At 44.1% G+C, this 24368-nt stretch overlaps 2 protein-coding genes and 1 long non-coding RNA gene across 4 annotated transcripts in view; all 3 read right to left on the bottom strand.

Moving 5' to 3' along the window:
• Positions 1–439: 439 nt before the first annotated feature.
• On the bottom strand, positions 440–3231 carry LOC142895910 (PAK4-inhibitor inka2-like). Of its 2 annotated transcripts, XM_076037265.1 has the most exons (3): positions 3086–3231; positions 2940–2974; positions 440–1520 (listed from the first exon to the last, which is right to left on the bottom strand). In XM_076037265.1, the coding sequence occupies exons 2-3, from the start codon at positions 2955–2957 to the stop codon at positions 528–530; spliced, it is 1011 nt and encodes a 336-aa protein (XP_075893380.1). In that variant the 5' UTR covers positions 2958–2974; positions 3086–3231; the 3' UTR covers positions 440–527. The 2 variants fall into 2 exon arrangements, with proteins under 2 accessions (XP_075893380.1, XP_075893379.1); XM_076037264.1 differs by lacking the exon at positions 2940–2974 and having other exon boundaries at positions 3086–3212.
• Positions 3232–7492: 4261 nt separating this feature from the next.
• LOC142895981 (guanine nucleotide-binding protein G(i) subunit alpha-2-like) overlaps positions 7493–24368 on the bottom strand; it is a 51993-nt gene continuing 35117 nt past the window's right edge. The window contains exons 2-9 of the mRNA XM_076037383.1: positions 22144–22186; positions 19449–19590; positions 15789–15949; positions 12780–12908; positions 9863–9992; positions 9610–9763; positions 8631–8843; positions 7493–8524 (exon numbers count right to left, since the gene is read on the bottom strand). Of these exons, the coding sequence (XP_075893498.1) occupies positions 8653–8843; positions 9610–9763; positions 9863–9992; positions 12780–12908; positions 15789–15949; positions 19449–19590; positions 22144–22186 (950 nt within the window). The 3' untranslated portion in view covers positions 7493–8524; positions 8631–8652. The remainder of the gene's footprint in view (positions 8525–8630; positions 8844–9609; positions 9764–9862; positions 9993–12779; positions 12909–15788; positions 15950–19448; positions 19591–22143; positions 22187–24368) is intronic.
• On the bottom strand, positions 13969–15782 carry LOC142895982 (uncharacterized). Its single transcript, XR_012928285.1, has 2 exons — positions 14106–15782; positions 13969–14020 (listed from the first exon to the last, which is right to left on the bottom strand). It is a non-coding gene; the product is annotated as an uncharacterized LOC142895982 (long non-coding RNA).

The following is a 24368-nucleotide window of genomic DNA, read 5'->3' as shown; positions in this document are numbered from 1 at the left end:
CAAGACCCTTATTGCTCTCTATATATTCAACCCTTAGAATGTGAACCATTCTAAGGGTTGGAAAACCCAATGACTTTTAATGTACCGTGTTTGCACACTCTTATTGATGTATTTATGGGTAGTATGTTAAGCTTTTAACAATATAAAAATCATAAATCGAGCTAAATTTTACACACCGAACCTATAGAAGAACTGAATTTTAAACGCTAAGCCATGATGTCGTAAAACTCCGCCAGAGCGTTTGGATGAACTTACATTCATTAGCGCCACCGCAACAGAGGCCTCGTCTCACTGTGTAATGGAAGGCAGATGACTGCGGCGCACGCTTCATTAAGAGGCCGGGATGTTTATAACCGCCACATATCGACGGTCACATGCCAAACTGCAAGAGTCAAAAATAAATGGGACTGCGCACCACTTTAAATGATGGGATTTTTTTTTATTTTCCAATAGATTAGACAAAGCATGTAAAAAAGTACAAAAAATAAAGTGACTCTGAGGTTTGTTCAGTCTCTGACAGTGACGAGTCAGACGTAGCCGATAATGTCTTTGCATATTATGGGCTGTCGGCTGCCGGATTTCATGAGAGCAGCAAAGTGATAGAAGTCCGTGTCCAGCTCGTTGATGCACGAGTGCGACTTGTGGAAGAAGGGGACTTTCCCCGCCGTGGCAATGACCGGACAGGACATCCGCTTGGGGTCGCCCGCCGCTCTGCCGACCGCCGGGTCCGACGGCCGCATCCTCACTCTGTCCTCCACGCTGCGAGAGAAGCCCGCCAGCTTCCTCCTCATGTTGACCAAGAAGCCCCGCCCCGTCCGCCTGGAGTTCTTAGTCTTAAGCTCGGCGGGATCGGGGCTGTCTGGCAGGTCCATCCAGTTCTGTATGAGGTCCGCGAAGCTGTTGTCACCCAGCACCAGCGGCTGGCGGTTCCGACCTCTGGTCAGCAGGGAGTTGGTCCAGTCCTCCGGGTCGCTGACGGCCAGCGGCGACGTCCACCTCTCTAGGCAGGCGTCGGAGGTGGACTTGGGTCGGACTCGTCCGCCGGGGGTTTTGTTCGTGCGGAGGCAGGCCGACGACGAAACCCGCACGTTCCTGCTCCTCCTCAGGACGACCGCCTCGTCCTGCCACGAGGCCTCGGAGTAGCCCGAGTCCAAATCCAGGCTCTTGTGGGAGCCGGGCGGACCCCCTTCCCCCAGCCGGCTGCTGGAGTCGGAATCCTCCTCGTCCTCCTCGTCCAGGGGGCTGGCCAGGCAGCACGCCGAGTCGTAGGTGCTGCTGCTGCTGGCCGCGCTGGCGTCGGACATCCGCTGCCGGAGCCGCTGTTCCCTCTGCATGGCCTTCTGCTGGCAGGCCCTCGCCACCCCGGCGTGGCGGACCAGGGCCGGCAGCTGCGAGTCGATGGGGGCGAGGGGGCGTCTGGCCACGGGACAGACCCTCCGCAGCTGCTTCAGGTCTTGCAGCGACCTCATCATGTAGCGCATCTGCTCCTGCAGGCAGTCGCCCGAGTCCCGAAGGCAGAGCTGAGGGCAGATAAGAGAAGGATGTTGTCTGTAAGTTCAAGGAACCGGGACGTGTACAAGAAGCTTCGCAGCGATTTTTCACCAATCAGCTATTGCAGGACCGTCGATGGAGACAAGAATCGAGCGATGCCCCGCTAAGCTAAGCTAATGCTCTGTGGGCACGCTCAGGCTTGCATAGCATTAGTTTGCAGCGCAAGTGAACAACACCTTTCTTTTTTTTTACCCCCTATTGTGACCAAAGAACTGTTGTGCTGTTGTGACTTCAATAGGCAGATTTGGACACAAAGCGAAATCTGTGTGTCCGTTAATTTGCAGGACCACGCCAACAGCACAGGGGAACGCCCTGGTTGCACTGACTCAGGTGTGATTCAGCTGAAAGGCCAGACGGTGTTTTCATAAAAGAGAGCAGGAGTCAACTGTTTACCTGCACTGAGACGACTGCAGGGGCAAAAAAAAAGCAGAACTGTCTGTTGAACATATCAAACGTCTGCGCCGGTGGATCTGGAATAAACTTGGAGGTCCAGTAACGCCCCTACACTCTGCTCCTGCTGCCCCAGACACACATCACTGATTGGTCAGAGTCAACCAGTGAGCAGCAGTGGTTCAAACTTAAACAGGGTGAGGTCATGTGACACCTGTGTGAGAAGCCGAGCCGAGACAGGGTCTGTTTTTTGTGTTTTTCTAATGGAAGCAAGTAACAACCCTTGCATAAAATGTACACAAATCTGTAGAAACTCCAGGATTCAGGAAAACAATGTTGCCTGAATCCCAAAGTGCAACAGCTGAGAGGGGTCGGAGTTGAGGCACAGAAACAAAGGGGTTGAGGGAGAGACACAGGATAAAGATCCTGCAGAAAACACATCCTCCCTCCACTGATGCCCACATCTGTATCGCGGTCTCCTTCTCACCATCTGGAGCAGATCAATCAGATTTCCATTCTCTGTGACGCTGTTGCCAAATGATCAGCAAGCTACTGTCAGTTTTACTGCTAAAAAAATATCCCCATATGCTGATCAGAGTTGGAGGGTGCAGCTGAACTTCTCCACATCAGTGTGTTTCAGCTTGATCAGCCTACACCAGGGAGACATCTGGGCACGCACTCCCAGATGTTTCCTCCGTATATTTAAGGGGTGGCCCTGCTTCCATGTAGTAATAAATTCATATTAAAAAAAAAAAAAAAAGCTACATAAAGGATCCCTGAAGGGGTCTAAATCAAAACAAGGACCCGCTTCCACTCTGTTAAGTAAAATAATCAGCAGCTGTTTTCCAATAAAAAAAATAAAAAATAAAAAAACCTGCAAAAACCTCTTAAATCGTTTACAACCACTGGATCCCAATTTGAAATACCAATTCCGAATTCTCTTAATTATCTTGATTTAACAACCGAGCAAAAGCTATGAAAGAAAATAAACGACTCACCATTTCTTTTCCTCTCATCTGGAAAAAATCAGACTCTGTGGGGAAAGCAAACGAATCAGCAGATTAAAACAAACCCGCTTTAAGAATAATACACAACGACATCAAAAAAACTATTACGACAAAGAAAACACACAGTTGCTACTCACGCCTGTGTCTCTCCGTCCGCGGCGTCTCATGCAGATGTGAGAGCTGTGGCGGGTTGTTACGGTCGTGATTCGCAGCTCGTCCTCACCGAGACAGATGTGCTGAATGAGCCGCCGGCTTCCTGGTCGCCTCCTTTAACAGCGCCCGGCTCGGCAGCCGCTCACAGCGCCCGCTGTCTGAACGGACCAATCAGGGCGCAGGAGGCTACCCCAGGCCCTCGTGGACGAGCCCGCCCCCTTTGTGCAGCAAAACACAGCTGCAGGAGGAGAAAGAAAGAAAGAAAGAAAGAAAGAAAGAAAGAAAGAAAGAAAGAAAGAGGGGAAATGAGGGAGAGAGAGAGAGAAAGAGTTATGCATGAGATGGTTGGAAGAGACTCATATTAATGTTTAAACTGTGCAGTGCAATTACAAGAGATTGCGGGCGCTGCGCTACTTGTTTAGTAGCTAAACACAGTTAAAATGCCATTAAATAATAATAATAATAATGGAATATTAATACTGTTACCAGTTTTTCTTGATTGAATACTTTTTTTTTTTGTTTTCCCTAGAAGCCATGTTCACGATATTGCTGCCCAGGAAACCATTAGCACACCTTCTGAATGTTATGATATTGGTATTGTTGTGCTTTGTGTGAACTGGGAGATGAAGCTGCCATTTATTGATCCCACCCACATGGGATCAATAAAGTTTAATGAATCTGAATCTGTTCTTATCTTTCTGTTTTTCTGTTTTTTGTGTGTGGAAGCTGTCCTCCACATTAAACTCTGATGAAGATCAGTAAAACAACCAACTCAACACCATATACAGCATCTTCATATTCCCATTAACAGCTGTGTGTGTACTTTTAATCTCAATGTGTTTTTTTTATGCCATACATACAGGCCTTCCATGTCCAAACTAATGACATGGCGTGGAAATGGATGCAGGACTAGCAGGATGATGCTCCATGTCACAAAGCTCAAATTACCTCAAAATGTTTCTCATACAGGTTGTTTCTGTACTCCAGTGGCCTCAAAACTCATCAGAACTAAATCCAATTGAAAACTCCTGGATGTAGTGGGGTGGCAGACTGGCTTTATAGACTTGGTACTGACAAATTAGCAGAGATTTGATGATATTGCATCAATATGGACCAAAGTCTCTTAGGAAAGTTTCATGCAGCGTGTTAAATCAATGTGATATGCCAAGACACACTCTAAAAGTAAAGGCTTTACGTGAAGATGCATTCGAGATTTTTCTTCTGAGAAAAGAAAATCTGTGGCTGCTTGTAGCTGTTTAGAGATGCGTATGACTGCTTTGTGACTCCCTCATTCAGGGTGTAAACACCCCAAATGTCTCTGCATTCATCTGCAAAACCAAAGGGGGCGCTGAGCCATCGCGTCTGAGCCCCTCGTTCACACCATTGACTGAATGGACGATGATGCAAATCAGATGGGCTCAGAGCAACACCTCTGTTCATATGAATGGAACGGTAAACAGTCAGTCAATGGCCACTTATTGGAGTGCAGATTTGTGTGTCCACCCCAGGCCCAGCCTTCGCATATAGAAGATCTGGCATGTCTTAACCTGCAGACCCACCCTCACAAACACAAACAGCAATTATGCAGCAATACAAGCTGCTAAAAGATGACGACTTTGATCACATTTCAGGTCTCCCAACCTCAAGGTAGTGCTTACTTGACTTGTTCTGGGAAGATTTTAAATGCTGAGAAAAATATTTTTGCATATGATTGGTATGCTACGACTGTACTATGATTTACTATGACTATACCATATACAGCATTGAAGCCTGTACCATCAACTAATACGTCTGGGAAAGGATGTGGGAGATTTGCTCTATCTCACCTCTTTTTGAGTATACACACTACATCTTTTCAAAATATGCTTTCAAGGAAATGAAATTATTTATCATTATGTATGCATTTTGTATGATATTGCATGTTCAATAACAATCAAAGAAGCAAACCACAGATGTCAAGATCTGGTCGATATTTTTCACTAAAATATTAAAACGTTGCGGAGCAATTTAACAGCTGAACCAAACTGGTATGAAGAGAAGGTAGTCCTCCGTGAATCCATTATTAACCCTGCAGAGAATTGGATGAAATGTGCAATTATAAGTTAGGCAACAAAAAAAAGGAAAAAAAAGAGAAGAATAGGAAATAAATATGAGGTATCAAGAGATCAGAGTACTTGTAAAAATACAAGTAAGAATTACATGGAGAAATATGAAGCAAGAAAATAAACACAACAGCTCTACTCCATTAAAGCATGGTACCTTCAGAAGCCCTCCACATTAAAATCTACCAGTCCAGACACTGCACACCTTGAATTCAGTCACATGGCTGCTAATTGTAATATCATTATTTCTATTTCCAACACAGGCTCACCTTTGTTGGGAGCTCCTCCAAGCCTAATGGAGACACTTAATGTACAAGTTGCCACTTGAACATGTCATTCCCATTAGGGTCCATAATGAAAAAATGACTCTTCCCCACATACTTGATTTGATAATGGTGTTGCTGTTCACTTCACTTGTTCTGAGCTCCTGTTATAACATCATTGCGTAATGCTCCTTGAAGCTACCTAGCTTCCGTGAGCAAGATCCAGCAGCAGCTACACACTGAGAAGTAGATTTTTATTTATTTATTTTTTTTTTACTAGCAGATGGTTTAGCTGCCTCTTATTTTTCCTCCCCATTGTGACAAATTATGTATAAATTGATGTAACGTTACACGCTACTCATGCAGAAAAAATAAATAGTTCAGGCAATATTTTAAGTCTGGATCAGCTTCTGAGGGGCAGTGTGCACCTTTCTCTCCTTAAAAAGTGCATAAAGCAGACGTTTGTTGCCCCCTTGTGGGGAGTTTAGAAATCAAGATCTGCTTTTTTTTTTTTTTTTTTTACAAATACAGTATCTGTATATTTTCATGACTTTATTTTTGCAGGTTCCTGAAAGTAGTACAGTCTTCTTTCTTCATGCTACTGACAACTTCTGTCTATGTTTTTTTTTTTTTTTTCAAATAGCGTAACAAAGCAAAAATTATAAAAACATAAATAAATAAATAAAATAAAAACAATATTACATTTGATTTTTTTTTTTGTATCTGTCAGCAAATGTACTGTATTTATTCATTTATTTATTTATTCATTCATGTATTGAATGTAATTTGACCTGCTGTTTGTATCAAACAGACACGCCTATTAAATGTTGCTGTTGGAAGTGAGGGCTGATACATTTTGTCCGTTGCTGAACAAGTCAACTTGCTGGATGGATGACTGAAGAAGAAAATCACCAGGGTGAATAATATCCAGTGTACTGGCCAACCCTGATTGCAGGACTGGATACACAGTATCTAATAAGCACAACCTGGAGTTTAGTGCGACGTGATGCCGTAAAATCATGTTTTTCATGTAGCCTACAACGACTTCTACATTAGACGCGCTTGCAACTCCTTCGAGTCCCCACTAGATAGCGCCATTGGCAATCTTTGTAGGGTGTTGACGGTTTAGAAATGGCCAGTGTTACTAGCACTAACACCCAGTTGGCCGCTTTCTCTTAACGTGCAAAAAAGACAAAGTAATAGTGTGGTGCCCATTTGTACCAAGTGAGCACAGCCTCCCATCACCGCTGCTACCTGGATCCATCCCTGTGCAACCACTGTGTACCATCCACTGTTGACTATTAAAAGCAGGATTTAACACGTCATGCATAAAGAGTTCAAATCATCTCGTCTCGATCCCAAGGATGAACCTTCAGGATGAGGTGGAACTGAAATGCCCTTTTGTCCCATGGCTGAAGTGTAGATTGGCATCATGGATGTGCAACCAACAAGTCTGCAAGCTGTGTTGCTGTCATGTCACTGTGGGCCGACATCTGTGAAGGACATTTCCAAACACCATCACGGTTTTTATCAGGGAGTTTGTGTTTGTAACACATTTATTTAACACATTTCTCCTCCCTGTATTGGTGTTCTTTAATTTGCAACAACCCTGTTATAGTATAGTTTTTTATTATTACTTTAAAATAGCAGCTAACTAAAATGCGGTGTTATTTGAAATATAGTGAAGAAACTTGGTCAGTATCTGTGTCAGTTTCAGGTCGACTTTGCAAAGCAGAGTGCACGGATGTAAACCCAGATGGAATGAATGTGTTCAGTTTGGGTCAGATTCGGGATCAAAGAGCATCAAGGTCATTTATCTCTATTCTCCAGGATTTATTACACGTGGAATTTAAAACTTTTTCTTAACCCAGACAACTTGAGTGCTGGGTTTAAAATCCCTGCAGTTTTCGTTTGCAATTTAAGCCCTCTCTACGACCGAAGCGCGAGAGAATCTGTTTTCATGTCAACACACACAAACGCTCCGAAAATAAACACAACTGCAACACCGCAGTGACACAATAGACAGCACGATGGTCAGGTGATCTCTACTTTTATTTAAATTAAACCATATAGGACTTTTCAAAGCATTTTATTTACCAAAAAACACTAACCTTTATTTTTCTGAATTAGATTTTTGTCTCTCATTAATAATCATGATATACTCGTCGGTGCCAAGCAAAAAAACAAAAAACAAAAACAGAAAATAAAATGGAAAAAAAATATTGCTGCACAGTAGGTCGGACAGTACAGAAAGCATATCTAGGAAATGTTTGTAAACAGAAGGCACAAACATACTGCAACAGACATGAAAATGGTACTATAAAAACTGAGAGAAATGTTAGATACAGACACTTTAAATATCAGTTAAAATCTCATCACAACGTCCTCCTGTGTGTGTATTTTTATTTTTAATTTTTTTGGTCTTTTTTGGCATTTTGTTTTCTTACTTTTATTTTGTAGGAATGTTAGATACTGTGTGCAGATTACAGAGCTAATAATGGACAACTGAGTCATGCAGAAGAATATATGGTTTGATTATGATTGCTGAAGTTATGTAAACTTTAGTTAAAAAAAAAAAGAAGCACTTTCCTCTTAGCCATCGTGTTTGTCCATGCCTGTGCTTCATTTCTTAAAAAATAAGCGTCATGTGATTAAAAGTTTTAATAAATTTGCACAATAATTTGCACATCAGAATTTCTAAAAGTAAAATGAATGCATTTATATAAAAGATTTTCCTTTGCCTCCTTTAGTAATTGAAAGTGAAGAAAAGAGAGAAAACAAAACAAAACAAAACAAAAATCAGGATACAATAACAAATTCAAACTTTTTGTGGTCATAGCCCAGAGAGTTAACAATACATGTGACTGGATCAGCAACCGTTGAAAGTCAACAAGGCTCGTCGGGTCTTTTTTTTTCTTCTTTTTTTTTTTTTTTTTGAGTCTCTTCGGTGTCTTTATAAAAAGCGGATTGAAGCAGAAGTTGTGGTTGGCCAGTGCAGTCATTCATGATGTGTGTTTGTCCCCCTTTTCTTTATGATCTCCAGAACTGTTCAAGTAATCTAATAAAAAGAAACACACAAACAGAGAAGCACAAATCAGCCACTTGTTCAATCCGTTAGGCATCGTTCCAACACTTATCCGACTGGTGTGAGTGAGTGAGCTCACCTTGACCCCTCCCCGGACGTCTTCAGAAGAGGCCACAGTCCTTCAGGTTGTTCTTGATGATGACGTCGGTGACGGCGTCAAACACAAACTGCACGTTCTTGGTGTCGGTGGCGCAGGTGAAGTGGGGGTAGATCTCCTTGGTGTCCTTCTTCTTGTTCAAATCCTCAAATTTAGTCTGGATGTAGGCCTGGGCCTCCTCGTACTTGTTGGGCCCTGAAGCACAGAGAACGTTTGGGTCTGTGAGTGAACTGCCAGAGCGTCACACGGTCCCTGATCCACTTCATCTGTTGACTTTTTCACCTCTCAGCATAACATTAAAAAGCGCCTGATTATGAAAAACTGATTTTTTTTTTTCAATTCTTTAAAGGACCAGTGTATAAAATCTGGCTTGATTCATGATTTTTATATTAAACGCTTAATATACTGCCCATAAAAACTTTAATAAAAGTGTATAATCCCAGACCAATAAAAGTCATTTGGTTTTCATACCCTTAGAACAGTTCTCATGTAAATGAGAGTCTACATAGACAAGGGTCTTGCTCCTAGTTGGCCGTCAACTCGTGCTGCCATATTTCTAAGGAAGCCCAGTGTGGACAATCCAGGTCACCTGACAGTGCGTTTTGTAATTAAGGTGAATGCTCTTCAAATAAACCAACAAAGTAGAAAATGGACTAGGTATCTACTAGGTTGGGTACGCAGGCCACTGTAGTTCACTGGCAAGCTCAGGATAGGCAGGGAAGGAGAGTGTAAGCTGCTGTGATCTAAAATCTAACCACTTGATGTCGCCGTTTCTTTTCAAGACAGCAAAAACATGAACTACCGTCATTATAGGGTTAAAAAACCTTTTCTTGCCACAAGCTTTAGATACTGTTAATTTTGTCGGCTTGAAATGAAAAAAAGGTTGTGAATTACTTATGCACTAACAAGCGTTTACAAGAGAAAAGGCGAGTGTGTGTCCGTGCTGTGCTTCACTCAGTACCGGTGTATTCTGGGAAGCAGATGGTCAGAGGGCTGTGGGCAATCTTCTGCTCAAACAGGTCCTTCTTGTTGAGGAAGAGGATGATGGACGTCTCGGTGAACCACTTGTTGTTGCAGATGGAGTCGAACAGCTTCATGCTCTCGTGCATGCGGTTCTAGGGGTCGGGCGGAGACAAATGAGAGAGCGGTGAGAACACGCGTAATTGTAGCCCCTGGTTCTCTAGCAGCAGAGCGAGCGAGAGTCTCGCCCTCACCATCTCCTCATCCTCGGCCAGCACCAGGTCGTAGGCGCTCATGGCCACGCAGAAGATGATGGCGGTGACTCCCTCGAAGCAGTGGATCCACTTCTTTCTCTCCGACCGCTGGCCTCCCACGTCAAACATCCTGCAGACAGACAGACAGACAAATGGCCGTGGCGTTAGCGCGCTGAGTTGCAGACAAACAGCGATTGACGCGCTGCTTCTTCTGAACCTCTGAGTGCCCTCTTCCTCCCGCATGGCTCGACTGACTGCAGCGCAGAGCAGCGCTTGTCATTTTCAAAGTGCAATTTTAAAAAAGGCCTTATAACAATATTTCATCTTTGCACCTGTCATGCTGTGCTCCTGCGGGAGCAACACACGTGGAAGCGGAATCCCTCCGCTGATCTCAAACAAACAGCATATTAGAACAATTGTTATTTTATTTCTCTCTTTTTAAAGCCTCCCACTAAACTGCAGCTTCCTTCTAACAGCGAGCTGATAGAATAGGAACCTTAAAGGTGCACACAGCTGCTGCAGCCTGTCTTCTATATTTGCTTTGTTTTTAGACTTGAGACTTTAGAATTTCCATAAATCCTTTTCATTGAAAAGAAATTTGCATTAAAACATTTCTGAGCATTCTAAAGGCCTGAAAACAATATTTCACATTTGCACTTTTCCTGTTGTGCTCCTGTGAGGGCAACACGTATGGAAACATGAGAAAACAAAGAGCATATTAGAACAATTGTTATTTTATTTCTCTCTTCTTAAAGCCTCCCACTAAACTGTAGCTTCCTTCTAACAGCGGTGCTTTCCACTCGACTGCATGGCAGAGGGCAAAACCCAGGAAGCCACGACAGGTCGGTGCCTTTTGCGGCAGGCACTCAGAAAAAACATCCCTAAACCACAATATTTCACTAGGTGCAATAAAATACAGTTGTTTTTTTTTAACACTTATTTAGTCATGTAAATAATTTGTATATTTATTTTAATTCCTTTCATTCATATTTTTCTTCTCTTCTCTTTGCACTGTTCCAATATCCAATTTCCCCAATATCCCAAACTCTTATTTTCTATCACAAGGGGGTCATTGGTAAAGTCAATCTTCCATCTTAACACAATGACCGCAGCCACGGCCAGCTGACTGAGATGACCTAGTTCTCAGAACACGCAGGCCTCACCTGCCTCAAAGTGGAGTCAACAGACCGGAAATAAAACTGGCTCAGCGCCGCCCGCCCCGCCCCATCCCATTACCTGCGAGGGTCAAGTCACGATGGTTACTGACAGGATGAGGAAGCTGCACTTTCCCCCCCCATGGGAGGCGGTGGGGTGGAGTAATCTGAGTCTCTCGTCAATAACGTTGAAGCCCCCGACCCCCCCTCAAGTTAATTAACGAGCGGACCAGTCAGCATCGCCGCCGGCCCCAGCTGTTTACAAGCGTCCGCGACGCAGTCAGCACAAACACGGAGAACAAGTAGAGAAGAAGAAGACCAAGGAGAGAAGAAGAAGAAGAAGGAGAAGAAGAAGAAGACGAAGACGAAGAGAAGAAGAAGACAAAGACAGAGGAGAAGACAATGACGAAGAAGACCTTTATTGATCCCATGGTGGGGAACTTTGCAACATTTACAGCAGCAAAAAAAACTGTACAGTGCAAAAAGATTTAGAAGATTGAGAAGTATATTAATTAAAGAAATAGACAAAAATAAAATAAAACAAAGAAGGCAAAGAAATAAAATAAGACAGAAGAAGACTAAGGAGAAGAAGAAAAAGAAGAGATGTGATACCATTGATGGCAGGCGGATGAACGAAAAGAGGGCGGACTAACGCCTGTTACTTTTTTTTTTCCCCGGCAGACATCCTCCCCTCACCCTCCGTGACTCATCCTCCCTCATCAGCTGTGTCGCTGAGGCACTTTCTGCACAGTTTTCATGGTCGCAGCAGCAGCAGCAGCTTTCTGCTAAGTCAGCAGAGCTCGTTATAACAGTGACACACTTTACGCTGTTTGCCTGGCCAGTGCACCAGCCGCATCTGCTCTGCCGCTGCTGCTCACACAGTAACACTGCGGAAGAGCTGCGGGCGGCTTTGTTAGCATCATCCAGAGAGAAGCACAGTAACTTTTGGCAGGAGGGGATTCTTAAGACGGAGGCGAACACAGCAGATGCCCCGCGCACGTACAGACGTGCGCCGCCACGGAGTTGGACTCGTGTTTACGACAGCCGGCTTGCAGACGACTGAGCAGCGACAAACGTCTTGGCTGTTCTGCGCAGGCGAGTGTTTGTGGTTTGAATTCTGCAGATTTTATGTTCATAATAAAACTATTCAGCCAGAGCTCATAAACACAGCAGAGCTGACACTATGAATTGAGGACCATTTCATTGTAGGTTTTACTAGATGTAACTATGAAAAAGACATTGTAAACTATGAAATGTATACATATATATATGTATGTATATATATTTTCTTTATTAAATGACTTTAATGCTCAACATGATAACCGCACGATGGAAGCAAATATTTCTTTTTCATTTGTGAAGTTTAGTGACTTGACTTGAAAAGAGAGGAAATATGTCCTGTCAAACTTACTTTACATCCACTCACAAATTCATGAGTCATAAATCCATTTCCGATTTACTGCCATGAGTCACTGTATTTTCATTGACGGTGCTCGGTGAGAAACAGATTGATGCTCAGTGATATAAAGCGGCGCCCAGAGGAGGCTGGAGCTGGTATCTGGTCTCCAAGCCTCCTCTTGTAAACACGATTGTGAGCCGTTGCATAAAAGCTTCAAAGAACTGGAAGTCAAGTGTGCATAATCATGACATTGCTACCTGGATTACATCAGCTGAGGGCCCTCGATCGGCCCGAGGGGCCCCCGTCGAGTGAGACGCTGGAGACGCAGCACTAAGCGAGTGTGCGCTGGACGGACGACTCTTACTTAAAGTGCAGGTCCTTGAAGGTGAAATGCGTCTCCACGATGCCGGTGGTCTTCACTCGGGTCCGCAGCACGTCTTGCTGCGTGGGGATGTAGTCCGACTTGGCTATCCTCTCCAGGTCGTTCAGGTAGCTGGCAGGAGAACACACACACACACACACGCACGCAGACACACGTTGAGGCGAGTGCACTGATGAGGCTGGAGCTTGACAGCACTCCGGGGAAATTTGCACATTCAAAAAAAAACGTTGCTGCAGTCGCTTTAAAACTCTTTAAAGGTCCACTGTGTAAAATTTGGCTTGATTTATGATTTTTATATTGGTAAAAGCTTAATGTACTGCCCATCAACATATTAATAAAAGTGTATAATCACAGTACAATAAAAGTAATTTGGTTTTCCTCCCCTTAGAATAGTTCTCATGTATATTTTATGCATGTGTATATTTCTAAGGAAGCCTGTTTGGACAATCCAGCCCGCCTGACATTGTGTTTCACATATAGGACAACCGCTCTCGTCTTCACATAAACCAACCAAGAAGAAGGTGGACAAGCTATCCAGGTTTGGGTGTGCAGGCCACCGTAGTTCACTGGCAAGCTCACACACAAGCTTACACGCAGCGATGATGTACGATAGAACAGGGGTATTAAAGGTGCACACAGCTACTTAACATTACTCTAACCCAGGCATGGACAAACTGCAGCCCTGGGGCCACATGGCCCATTAAAATTTTTAATCCGGCCCACCGAGCTTGAAGAAATGATATTAATAGTAAGTAAGTCATAAAATAGCTGTATTTCATCAATTCTTTCAGTGTTTTAAGAGTTGTTTCAATAAAGAACTCAATACAGCGGGGATTCAAAGACATATTTTGTTATAACTTTGCTTTTGTTCATTTTCAATTGACATTAAAGCATGTTTTCTACATAACCCATGATACATTCTTTTCCTCCTATGAGGTGGGTCACCAAAACACTCCATCCATCTGCTCCTGCTCCTCTGTCAAATTCTAGAACCCATTGTGGCCCACCCGTCAAAAGTGTGCCCACCCCTGGTCTAACCCATAGTTAATAAGCCTCTATTTTATATTGGCTTTGTTTTTTTTCACTCTTCGTTACTCTTAGTGTGTTTCCATAAATTCTGAATCAAGAAGTAGACACCGTAATTCCAAACACAATAAAGTTGGAGCAAGAGTTGTTTTTAGAATCAAAGCTTGATGTCTCAGCGGCAAACATTCAGCTCACTCCTAGCGTATCCACAGTGAGTAAAAAGGCGGCTGTTAGCGTGAAGTGATCTCTGTCTGGATGGACTAGGAGGGCAGAGTGCCACACATTCAAAAGAAAAATGGAACAGCCATTATCTGCAGCGTTTCCTGAAATCCTCCCCGTCCCATTCTCCTGCTGGTTGCGTTTACCTCCCGCCTCTTCTGGTGGAGGCATGGCACCGCCCCTGCGACCCATCAATCAACTTTTATTTATAAAGCGCCTTGCAAGCGCTGCAAGTGTCTCGAAGCACAATCAAAAGAGAAAGCAGCAGCAGTGGGCAGGAAAAACTCCTCAGTGAGAAGAAACCTGGAGTAGACCCCTGACTCTGGAGGGCGGCCAACTGCTTTGAGCGGTGGGGGTGAAGAGGAAATCCAGAACAATGGACAGATACAGAGACAGAGTGGCAGAGAGGCCAGGGAGGGTTGGAGCTACACTTTATGTGGCTTTATTCATTCGCTTTAAAGCCTTTGGAAACCATGTTTTCAAAAGTTGACTTCATATTAGCTTGAGATCCTGCTGAAAACACACCAAGTGACCCTGCATACATCTGTCTCGGACAGTCATTGGTCAAATTCAGAGCGGAGTGATCATGCACATACAGACTGTCTCACTCCTTCAGTCTCGGACAGATTTCCACCCAGTGACTGACTCGGTCCAGTCTTTAAAGGTTCAGTGTGTAATATTGGGAGATCCTTCAGAAGAAACAGCGACATCCAGTGGTTACATTCTAGACTGCATCGCTCTTTCGCTTATGTCCCCTTAGGGACTCGTACCCTCCCTCTCCCAAGCTTGCCAGTGAACTACAGTGGCCTGCGAGCGCAAACCTGGATACCAAATAGGAAAACCAAATTACTTTTATTGTACTGTGAGTATACACTTCTTCTTTATACACTTTTATGTATTTATAGGCAGTCTTTCAAACTTTAACCAATATAAAAAAAACATAGGCATACCCTGGACATGTCCAGTCCAGTCAGGCCCTGATTCACCAGCAGACTTCTTTACTTTCCATTTTCCTTCTGGTCAGTGCGGCTTTAATGAGGCCGCTGAGGCAGACATGAGGAGGTTGCACCGGCCAACACAAACACGGAACAACTTCGCTCCCTCTGGACTGTTAATCACTGGCCCTGACTGTAACACAATTATTAAGACTGGGACGACGGGGGTTACAGCACAATGGAGGCGTCAGGCTATTGTCAAAGGCCTCGGCGCAGTCACTTCCTCCACTGCGAGAGGAAACGCCGTGTTTAGAGTCAGCTGGCGGCTCGGGCCACTTCTCAACGCTGACCGTCACCCTTCAAAGTCACCTCACTCCTTCCACTGTCTCTATATCCAAGCATTTGATGAATGACACTGAACAAAAAAGGAGGTGATAAGGGCCAGGGAGCCAATTACAAAATGAGGAGGGCAGCTGCATTATCTTGGAAGCAGGTGGATTAAAAAGACAAAGTCACAAAGACATGAAAAAAACTTCCTTCCTCCCTTCATTAGTCCAACCTACTGATCAACTCTTACTGTATATAGCAATAGCAATAGTACGGATACATTTTGTTATAACTTCATAAGAGCATTTACATTTACTTTTCGAATCCGACAACTAAATGTCAACGTAGCCAGTTTCCCTAATCACTAAAAGTCCTTCTGTCTGTCCATCAATATGGGGTGAACTCCTAGGTGCCAATCTGGCCGCTACGTGTTATTCCAAATGGTGTGTTTTTGTATGGGACGGCAGCTACTGTGGTTCCTTACTAGGCTGCAGAGTCATTGAGCTGGTACTCGCGGGCACGGGCGAAGCAGCTCTGGATGCCGCCGTCAGCCCACAGCCGGTGGATGACGTTGGACAGGTCCTCCGGCAGGATCCCCTGCTCCTCCGCTCCCGCTGACAGCGCAAACAGCTGGCGGGCATCGTCCTGGGGGAAAAGAAAAAAGAAAAATAAATACGTACATACATAAACGACATTAGAATGATTAAACTTAGTTTAGTTTAGTTTGGACATATTAAAAAAATGTAATACAAAAAGAGATAAGAACATGTACATGTGGGTATATTCAAGAAACAAAGCAAAACAAAAATCAGGATTATCAAACATATAAGTAAATAATACAAATAAAGATTTCCATGTTTAAAAAGCAGCAGGAAGAAGTTCAAAAACGTTTCTAGTCCCACCCCATTTTTCTGTAATATTATCAATATATAATACTATAAGATACATTATAATATATCTACTTTATGCCTTACTCAGGGAAGTATTTTCAAGGACCAGCAATGGTAAAATACCGCATCAGTGTTGTTACCTAATGAGGCTTGTGGAAGCTGACAGATTCGGTTAAGCCCTCGCACAAAAATGGGGAGTGTACGAGTAAAGTGCAGGATGAGGAACTGAACAATGAAAAAGCCTTTATTATGGCATGGCCACACAGACGATAAATGACCGGACCTACTCGTTTCACTTTTGTGCCTTCATCAGGGTAAAAGTCCAAACAGTCATGAACACATCTTATATACACACAGAGACTTCAATTAGTAACCAATTAGAGATCATGGGGCACAACCTGTGCTTGAGGAATTGCAAACAAACAGCCAAACATGTAGGCTGCATTACAAATAATCAACTCATCAAACCTGTAAAGGAAAGAATCATTCAATAAACAAGGTCTGATACAGTGCATGTAGAGAAAGAAAAAGAAAGAAAAAAAAATAAAGGGTAGTCCATAAAAGAAAAGGAAAGTGCCATGGGTTCACTGCAAGTGGGAGCAGTGCATGAGGCAATGTGACCACAATATGACTCATTTTTAATCTGTGTAGCCATAATAAAGGCTTTTTAATGTTCTCCACACACAGTCGCCTGGGATTTTTCAGTTCCTCGTCCTGCACTTTACTCGTACACTCCCCATTTTTTTGTGCGAGGACTCAACAGAATCAGTCAGCTTCTATGAATGCACTCCAACCGCAGAGCACCTTTTACCTAAAGGACCTAATCAGTGCTCCTCCTTCTTTCTTTCTAATGAGGCTCGTCTTTGACGTGTGGGATCCCTCTCAGCTGTTGTTCTTCATGTCATTAGTGTTGCCCTGGTCATTCAACTCGCTGACAAAGTGTGACTGAAACCTTTCCGGAAACAGAACCAACAATTACGTGAAGATTGAAAGAAAAAAAGAAACAAAGAAAAAAAGAAACAAATTTGAAGTCACAAAGCAAAAATGAAACCGCGTGCTATTGTGACACAAACCAGATAGATTAACCTAAGGCCCTGGCTGACAGTTTGAGCTCCTGGTAACTGCTGCTTTTTATAAACCATTATCTCAGCTTGTGGTAGCCAAGGAAATGCAGATAAGGTCGACTGCCCCTAGAAAATGCTGCTACTACGTTAGCACGAAAAGAAGTCATTTGCGTTCCCTGGTTATCGTTGCCCTTGGTATTAAAAGTCTGACTTATTTTAGATGGATACTTTGTTTTTAGATATTTTCTTTCTTTCTTTTTTTGAACTGGACAGTTTTGCAGAGACGTCCGACAACGATCATCTCCTCCACAGCGTTTACATGACTTGAGACCTAACAGGAGCCGACGCAGGTGTCCACATATAGGACAGACTGCTGATGTTGGTGTTTCATGGTAAACATAACACTCCGAGTTGCAGCTGTCTTCACTGGGAGCCTGAGGAGGAAGTCCTCAAGTTTACCGTGACGTTACCTGGCCGAGTATTACAGAAGTCAGTCCAGCCATTAGCAATGCCACGTGCACGCCGGCCACTGAAACCTATAGCCATCGCATAGTTCTGTAACCACCAAGCAAACCCACAGCTCACACAAAAGGGGAAGTGGTGAAGACTCACGTTGCTGCAAATGCAGGTTTCAAACCACCAGTCAATGCTTCCCAAACTAGAACAAATGGGAATAAAATGGCTTAATGATTAGAGCTTCCAACATAAAACCGACTGGAAATGGCTCACGCATTGTGCCTGATGTCTGGAGGCTGATCGAGAGGCAATAATTAGCTTCTTGTTAACAGGGCTGTCCAGACATGTTCCACGATATTTAAAGCGAGTGAATGTGAGACTTACTCACGCAAACGCCGACAAGTGCAGCCGTACTTGACATCGAGCAGGCGCAAAAAGAAAAAAAAGGAAATTCACTGTAATGTGTGTCGCACTTCATATAAACAGAGGTGCGACATCCCCTTTTCGTTCCACTCCGTTTTAGAACCACGCGGTGAAACGTCCTCCAGGTCGCATTCGCCAACTCACACTACCCGTTTCTAAGGCGGAAAGCACAAGCAACACTTTAAGGTAGGCAGCGCTGTATCGACGTGAAGTCTTCAAATGTTTAAAAAGCATTGAGACGGGGCCACGACAGAAACACCAAAGTGGCAAAATCCACTGTGACAAAATTATCTCGGAGCAAATCAGTGATGGATTTTTCTCTTTGAAATCTACTGCCAAGGGCATCGAACTCTCCCACCGCGGCTCCTCCTCCTTGCTTGTTCTCTTTAACCAGGCACACACACACACACACGTACGCATGCACAAATGGGTCAAGGAATACACAGCTATGCAGGTGCCCACCTAGAATATCTGCTCACGGACAGTTGACTCTTACACTGGCACACAGTGTCCAATATTGTCACCTATTAAAATAATGGCCTAAGTCTCTTTTTTTTTTTTTCAAGTTTGTGGGAAAACACAAAAAGAGATGGCCAGCATTATCAAGAGATAATTTAAGCCAAAAACTCATTTCCATCAAAGGCCATCAATAGGCCATTATTTTAATAGGGTGATGGCATACAAATGGAAAATAAAATCTGAAAGTGAAAAGTGCATTAGCACAAAGTGTTTTTCATTTCTAAGGTATACTAATCCGTCCACCTGTATTTTTATCTTCTTAGCCGACAGTCTTCATTGCGATTGTTCTGTCCAAGTGTGCCAATGAGACTACAGACCTTGCTAATGTTGCCAATTGCTAATAATAATAATAATATTTTTTAAAGTCAATGGATATAAATTCTGAGGTGACCTTGGAATTTTCCCTCTCAGCAATCATTGCAAAGAGTGCAGTGACAGTCTTGAAGAAGCGAAGAAGAAAATGGAAAAGCTGATTAAATTATTAATTATTAATGTCATTCATGAACGAAATAAATTCGGACATGTTCTAGAAATGAAAAAGCCTTTCTGCTACTGCATTCTAATTTTCAAATTCTATTTTTCATTTCCTTCCATGACCTCACGTACTGAGGAAACTGAGCTCATCCGTTCAACAGTATTTTGTCCAATCTTCACCCAGTGCGGGAGCGTTATCATGTGGACTGAGAGAAAACCCTGCACTGCAGTGCATGTGAAGGTGCATTAAAGGTTTCCAGAGGTACTCTGCAGCAGGTATAGTTTCACACACTGGTGTAGTTTTGTTCAGACACCTACCACTCTGGCAGGCTCCTCATAGTCGATCTTGAGGTTGCTCATGGCTTTGATGATGGCCATGATGGACTGGATGGTGTTGCTGTAGACGACGGCTCTGTACTGCTTGCACTCATCTTCTGAATATCCGTCCTCGTGGATGATCCTGTGTGCAGGGACCACAGGAAGCGGGGGAAGACAAAGAGTCTTTAAGCCAGAGTCGCAATGTGACAATGATGAAACGCAGTGACGGTCAGAATTATACATGGTGACATATCTATATCCAACCTTTGTGCTGTATTAGAGCGTTGATACTAAAGGCCTGGCTACAACAGTGGACATTGGGATAAAGGAAGCATTTTAACAACCCTCAATATTAGACAGAGCGGCAGTAGGGAAAAGACGGGCCCTAAACTGAAGCCTCCAAAGATAATCAAAGTTTTGCTCGTGCAAGATCAAAAACCCCTGCAGGGTCGATGAAGACGTTTTTTGTTTTTCTTTTCATTCCGCTGTGCTGAAGGACACCAAGACAAATATTTACTGGCTTTTTTGGAGTTGTGAGACGGAGAGAAAAGAGGCCTGTGGTCGGAGAAAGCATGAGCCTGAGAGAGAGGCAGCTGGGCGAGAAACCAAACCGAGCCGTCTCGCCCGGACTGAGGCAGCGCGCTGGCTGTCTGCGAGAGCAGCTGAATGAGCTGCCATTGAAATGCAAGGGAGCCGACGGTGAGACACAGAGGGACCAGGCCACTCCGCCCGCAAGGTCTCCGGTGCCCACTTTTTAAGTTCAGCTGATCATTTCAGACAATATTTGACTCATTTTAGAGGAGAAAATGTTGTGGGAAATGAATTCGGGCAGCACAATCAGAAATTTCAAGCCCAACAGTGAAAAACCTGTTTGGACGTGTAAAATCAAGAGCAGGCGATGCTAATCAAGCTAATTCAGGTCGCAAATATAGCGGTTCAAGGGAACAACTCTGCTAAGGCTGCTCAGGCTGTTTGTTCCCACCGAGCCGCCCCACTTCATGCACTGTCAACAATAGCCTGAATTGACTGGACAGGCTTTGAATAACGGTGACACTCACATCTCACGGCAGATTAAAAAAAAAAAAAAAAAATATTTTAGAACCTTTATGGGTCCTGAAAACCTACCATTGAAAATGGTAGCTCAGCACATCATTCCCCTCTTTATGTGAAAAATGGAATGAAATTTTCCAACTGTGCGTGATTGAAATGCTGGAAACTTGTGGCCCCACCGAGTGGCCATTTTTGTGAATAGAATTAAACAAACGTGTAAGTAACAGGCTGCACTTAAATACAAAGTATTTACTCATCTATCTATCTATCTATCTATCTAAAGTAGCCTCAAGCTAGCTGAATTTACTGTTTAGAAGTTTCCCTTCCTCAATTTGTCTTCCAAGTCTGTCATCAGCGCTGTTGAGAGGAATGTTTTAATGATCTCAGCCTACATCTTGACGCTTTTCAAAACACGCTTTGTTTTTCCAAACATCCTGTCAGAATCACACAAAACATCCCGCAGAACCCTGGGAACAACCAGCGGTGCAGGAAGGGTCCGCCGCGGCGACGTGCCTCGTTCACTCTTTTCTTTGTTGTTTTTCATCAGAGGCGTAGAATCATCCCAAATATAGAGTCGTTCATAAAACTCCACGCTTTCTCCAATCTTCAATGCTCCACTTTAGCTGGTGTGTTTCTGCAGCGCCGTCATATCAACATTCTGCCACTGGACTCCCTGATGGCTGATTGGATCGATCCAGCCACAATTGCTTCTCCGCTGGTACTGCTGGTGATGAATGCTCATGCAGCAGTTCCCTCCCACGGCCTTTCTCAAACCTGTTGACTCTGAGCCGACCAGAGACGAGCTAAATAATCCAAACTCAATTAGTCATGGTTTTGAAACACTTTCCAGACAGAGGAACTTTATCAGAGAGGGGGATCCCACAATAGAGACAGAGGAAACTACAGTGAAGATGATACACGGCATGTTTGAAGAGTTTTGAGAAATGATTAATCTCATCAGTAGAGAGAAATCCTGCACTTGTGAATCACATTTTCTGGCTTGTCATGTATTTTGGACTGCTAAAGTTTCTGACAAAGACTCTGATGTGCAAGTGACATTCCTCAAACGTAACTTTCCACAGTTTTCCATAGTATCATGCATTTGCGATGTACTTGTACTGCACAAAAAAATAGTCTTCAGTCTCCAAGTGCAGTTTATTTCAGTGCAGGCGCCAACATTCAGCCACATGATGCACGTGCACTGTTGCATCCAGCTCAGAAATGGATGACGTTTCTTTGCAACAAATCCTGAGTAGAAGTGCTCCAAGAATTTAGTTTTCTTATTTTGTCTTTTTAACAATAAACAACAAAATAAAATCAATTTGTTTGTGTGCATCTGATGCAGCCATTTAAAGACAATAATTGGGGTTGAATTTTAAAGGGTGTCCAAAAATCTTTCTTCCACTCTTGGATAAGAATGACATCATATTCTGCTCCAACGGTGACATTTGCACTCAGCCCATTTTCCTCCAGGGAGCTGGCCTGCTCGTGCACGTCCCCACTGGATGCACCCGATCGCGAACGTTAACGGACACAATGTGAACGTGCAACGTTTCAAATACAGGTGGTCCACTCTGTTGTCATTGATTCCAGTTTGTCAGAGATGATGATGGGAGGAAAAGCCAAACAATGCGCAGCCACTTACTTCATCTGCTTCACAATGGTGCTTTTCCCCGACTCCCCAGCACCTGCACACAGAACAAAAACAGACAGAGGTTAAAAATACTCCCCCCATTAGTCGGCAAATGTAAACAGGCAGCGCGCAGGACTGTGTCACACATGGGACCTTCGTTTTACTCCCGCCACTCTGCCAGTGAGTGTGGGCTGCAGTAGCAGCAGCAGCAGCAGCAGCAGCAGCAGCAGCAGTCAGAGCGCTTGTTGTTTTTCTACCAGGAGTCTCCTGTTTGCCCAGTCACTGGACACACAGGCTGTCTAGTCACAAAGTCCTCCTGCTGCAACCCGCTGCTCTCCTTTTCACAGCTGGGTTTATCATGCGCAACAATTTTAAATGGGACCGTCTTGCACCGACAGGATATAGACTTTTCTTATCCCCCCCCTGCTGTTTACCCCAACGGCCCGCGGCGACTGGCGAGTGCTCATCTGCCAAGAGGAATCTAGCACCACACACACACACACACACACACACACACACACACACACACACACACACACACACACAGCAGTCAGAACACTGGCCCCGGGTGAAGACTTTCTGGGATGACCCTCAAAATACACCGCTACACAGCAGGCAGCACGCACATGCCACTGAAGCCCCTGGAGGCGAAATTAAAAAAAAAAAAAAAAAAAAAAAATGGGGAAGGGAGTGCAGGGGTTGGGGGAGAGGCTGAGGGGATGAAATAGTTTCCACAGGCAGCTGTCAGCGCCTAATCAGCTGTCATGTGTGAGGTCAAAATGGATAAGAGGGAGCAGAATGGCAGACGAAGAGGAGAGAGTGGAAGTTTTAGAGGGTGGCAGGTGGTGACGGTCTGCAGGTGTCTCAACTCAAACAACGAGCAAGAACAGAACAGAACAGAACAGTAGAATTAAAGGCAGAGACACGTTTAGTGGTAAGGTTAGAGGAGCCCTTATGCAATCACACGGTTTGCTTTTTTAAGTCTTCAAAATACTACTGATGATGATGATGATAATAATCATAATAATCATAATAATAAAAAACGCATTGGCAAGTTTCATTTCCCATAAAAGCAGTTGGCAAGTATGATGACGACCGATCCGGCCATGCACATTTTTTGTTGCTCATCTACAAATGATTCACCCTGCGGGGAAACATTGTTTGTCAAGAGCAGTCAAAGTTTATGGACACCTTGGATTGTAACATATATTGCTAGTTGGTTCAGTGTTTAGTAGTTCAATGGAGTGCAGAGTGGAGAGTTTGGCATCAGCTGAGGATTGATAGTCGTTTATGTAGTGATCTGGAATAAAGCCACAATGTGTAGCGAGAGAGAGAGAGAGAGAAAGAGTGTGTGTGTGTGTGTGTGTGTGTGTGTGTGTGTGTGTGTGTGTGTGTGTGTGTGTGTGTGTGTGTGTGTGTGTGTGGCTCTGCTACAGATATGCCAGTCCTGAGCCAAACTGTTGTCTGCTCCACCAGCACCATTCGGGAGTCTGTCTAGTGTTCGAAATGTGTGCCACCACTGTTTGAATTAAATAAAAAATTACTCTTTTTTAAATTTTTTTTTAATTGTATTTCACACTTAAAATAGTAACAATACCGCACTTGGACTTTCCAGACCACATCACCAGTGGATGGCGAGATAAGTGAATAGATAAACCCAGCGCAGAGATGAGTGTAAAATCGTGTCAACTTCAATATTTCATACTCGCTGGCGGCAACAAAGGGCTGCCGACAACCGTCCGCCGCCGCAGCGCTTTCGCTTTGCTGAGATAAGTTTGCGGAATTCCCAGAGGGCCAACGTGCACGCCGCCTCTTTAATAAAGCCGCGACTGTTCGAAACGCTCACGGCGGGGGGCGGGGGGGTTTGCACGGCTGCCCAGGGCTTGACGGCCGCTGATGTGACGCGAGCGGCACTTACTGGAGCGTATGTCGCTCGTCGGCCCTCCGTGGAGGCCGAACCTCCGGCAGGGATGTTGAAGCCACTTTCTACTGACACGGCCCATCGTGTCACCCTTACGCAATGGCTAATGCTGCATCAGCACCACGTCTCCTTTTGTGTGTGTGTAGGGGGTGGAGGAGTAAGGGTGGTGTTAAAACAAGCAAATTCAAAAATTGCAAAAATGCAATGAGTCAGTCCGTCTGACTGCGCTGCGAGAGCTGTGGCCAAGCAGCTTGGGAATCGCTACACAAAAATGTGCATCATCAGCCATCATCAACATCATCACCATCACAATATG

The sequence above is a fragment of the Nelusetta ayraudi genome, unplaced genomic scaffold (assembly GCF_046127955.1).
Source record: "Nelusetta ayraudi isolate G7.1 ecotype Tasmania unplaced genomic scaffold, CSIRO-AGI_Nayr_v1 ptg000050l, whole genome shotgun sequence".
NCBI lineage: Eukaryota > Metazoa > Chordata > Actinopteri > Tetraodontiformes > Monacanthidae > Nelusetta > Nelusetta ayraudi.
The sequence above is the reverse complement of the archived record's forward strand: the minus strand, read 5'-3'. Positions and strand labels throughout refer to the sequence as shown.

Excerpts from the sequence above, each read along its gene's own strand:
- LOC142895910 (XM_076037264.1), bottom strand. The coding sequence starts at position 3,115 with ATGAGACGCCGCGGACGGAGAGACACAGGC. Across the intron at positions 1,521-3,085 it reads GCGGACGGAGAGACACAGGC|CTCTGCCTTCGGGACTCGGG; the intron begins GTGAGTAGCAAC and ends ATCTGCCCTCAG.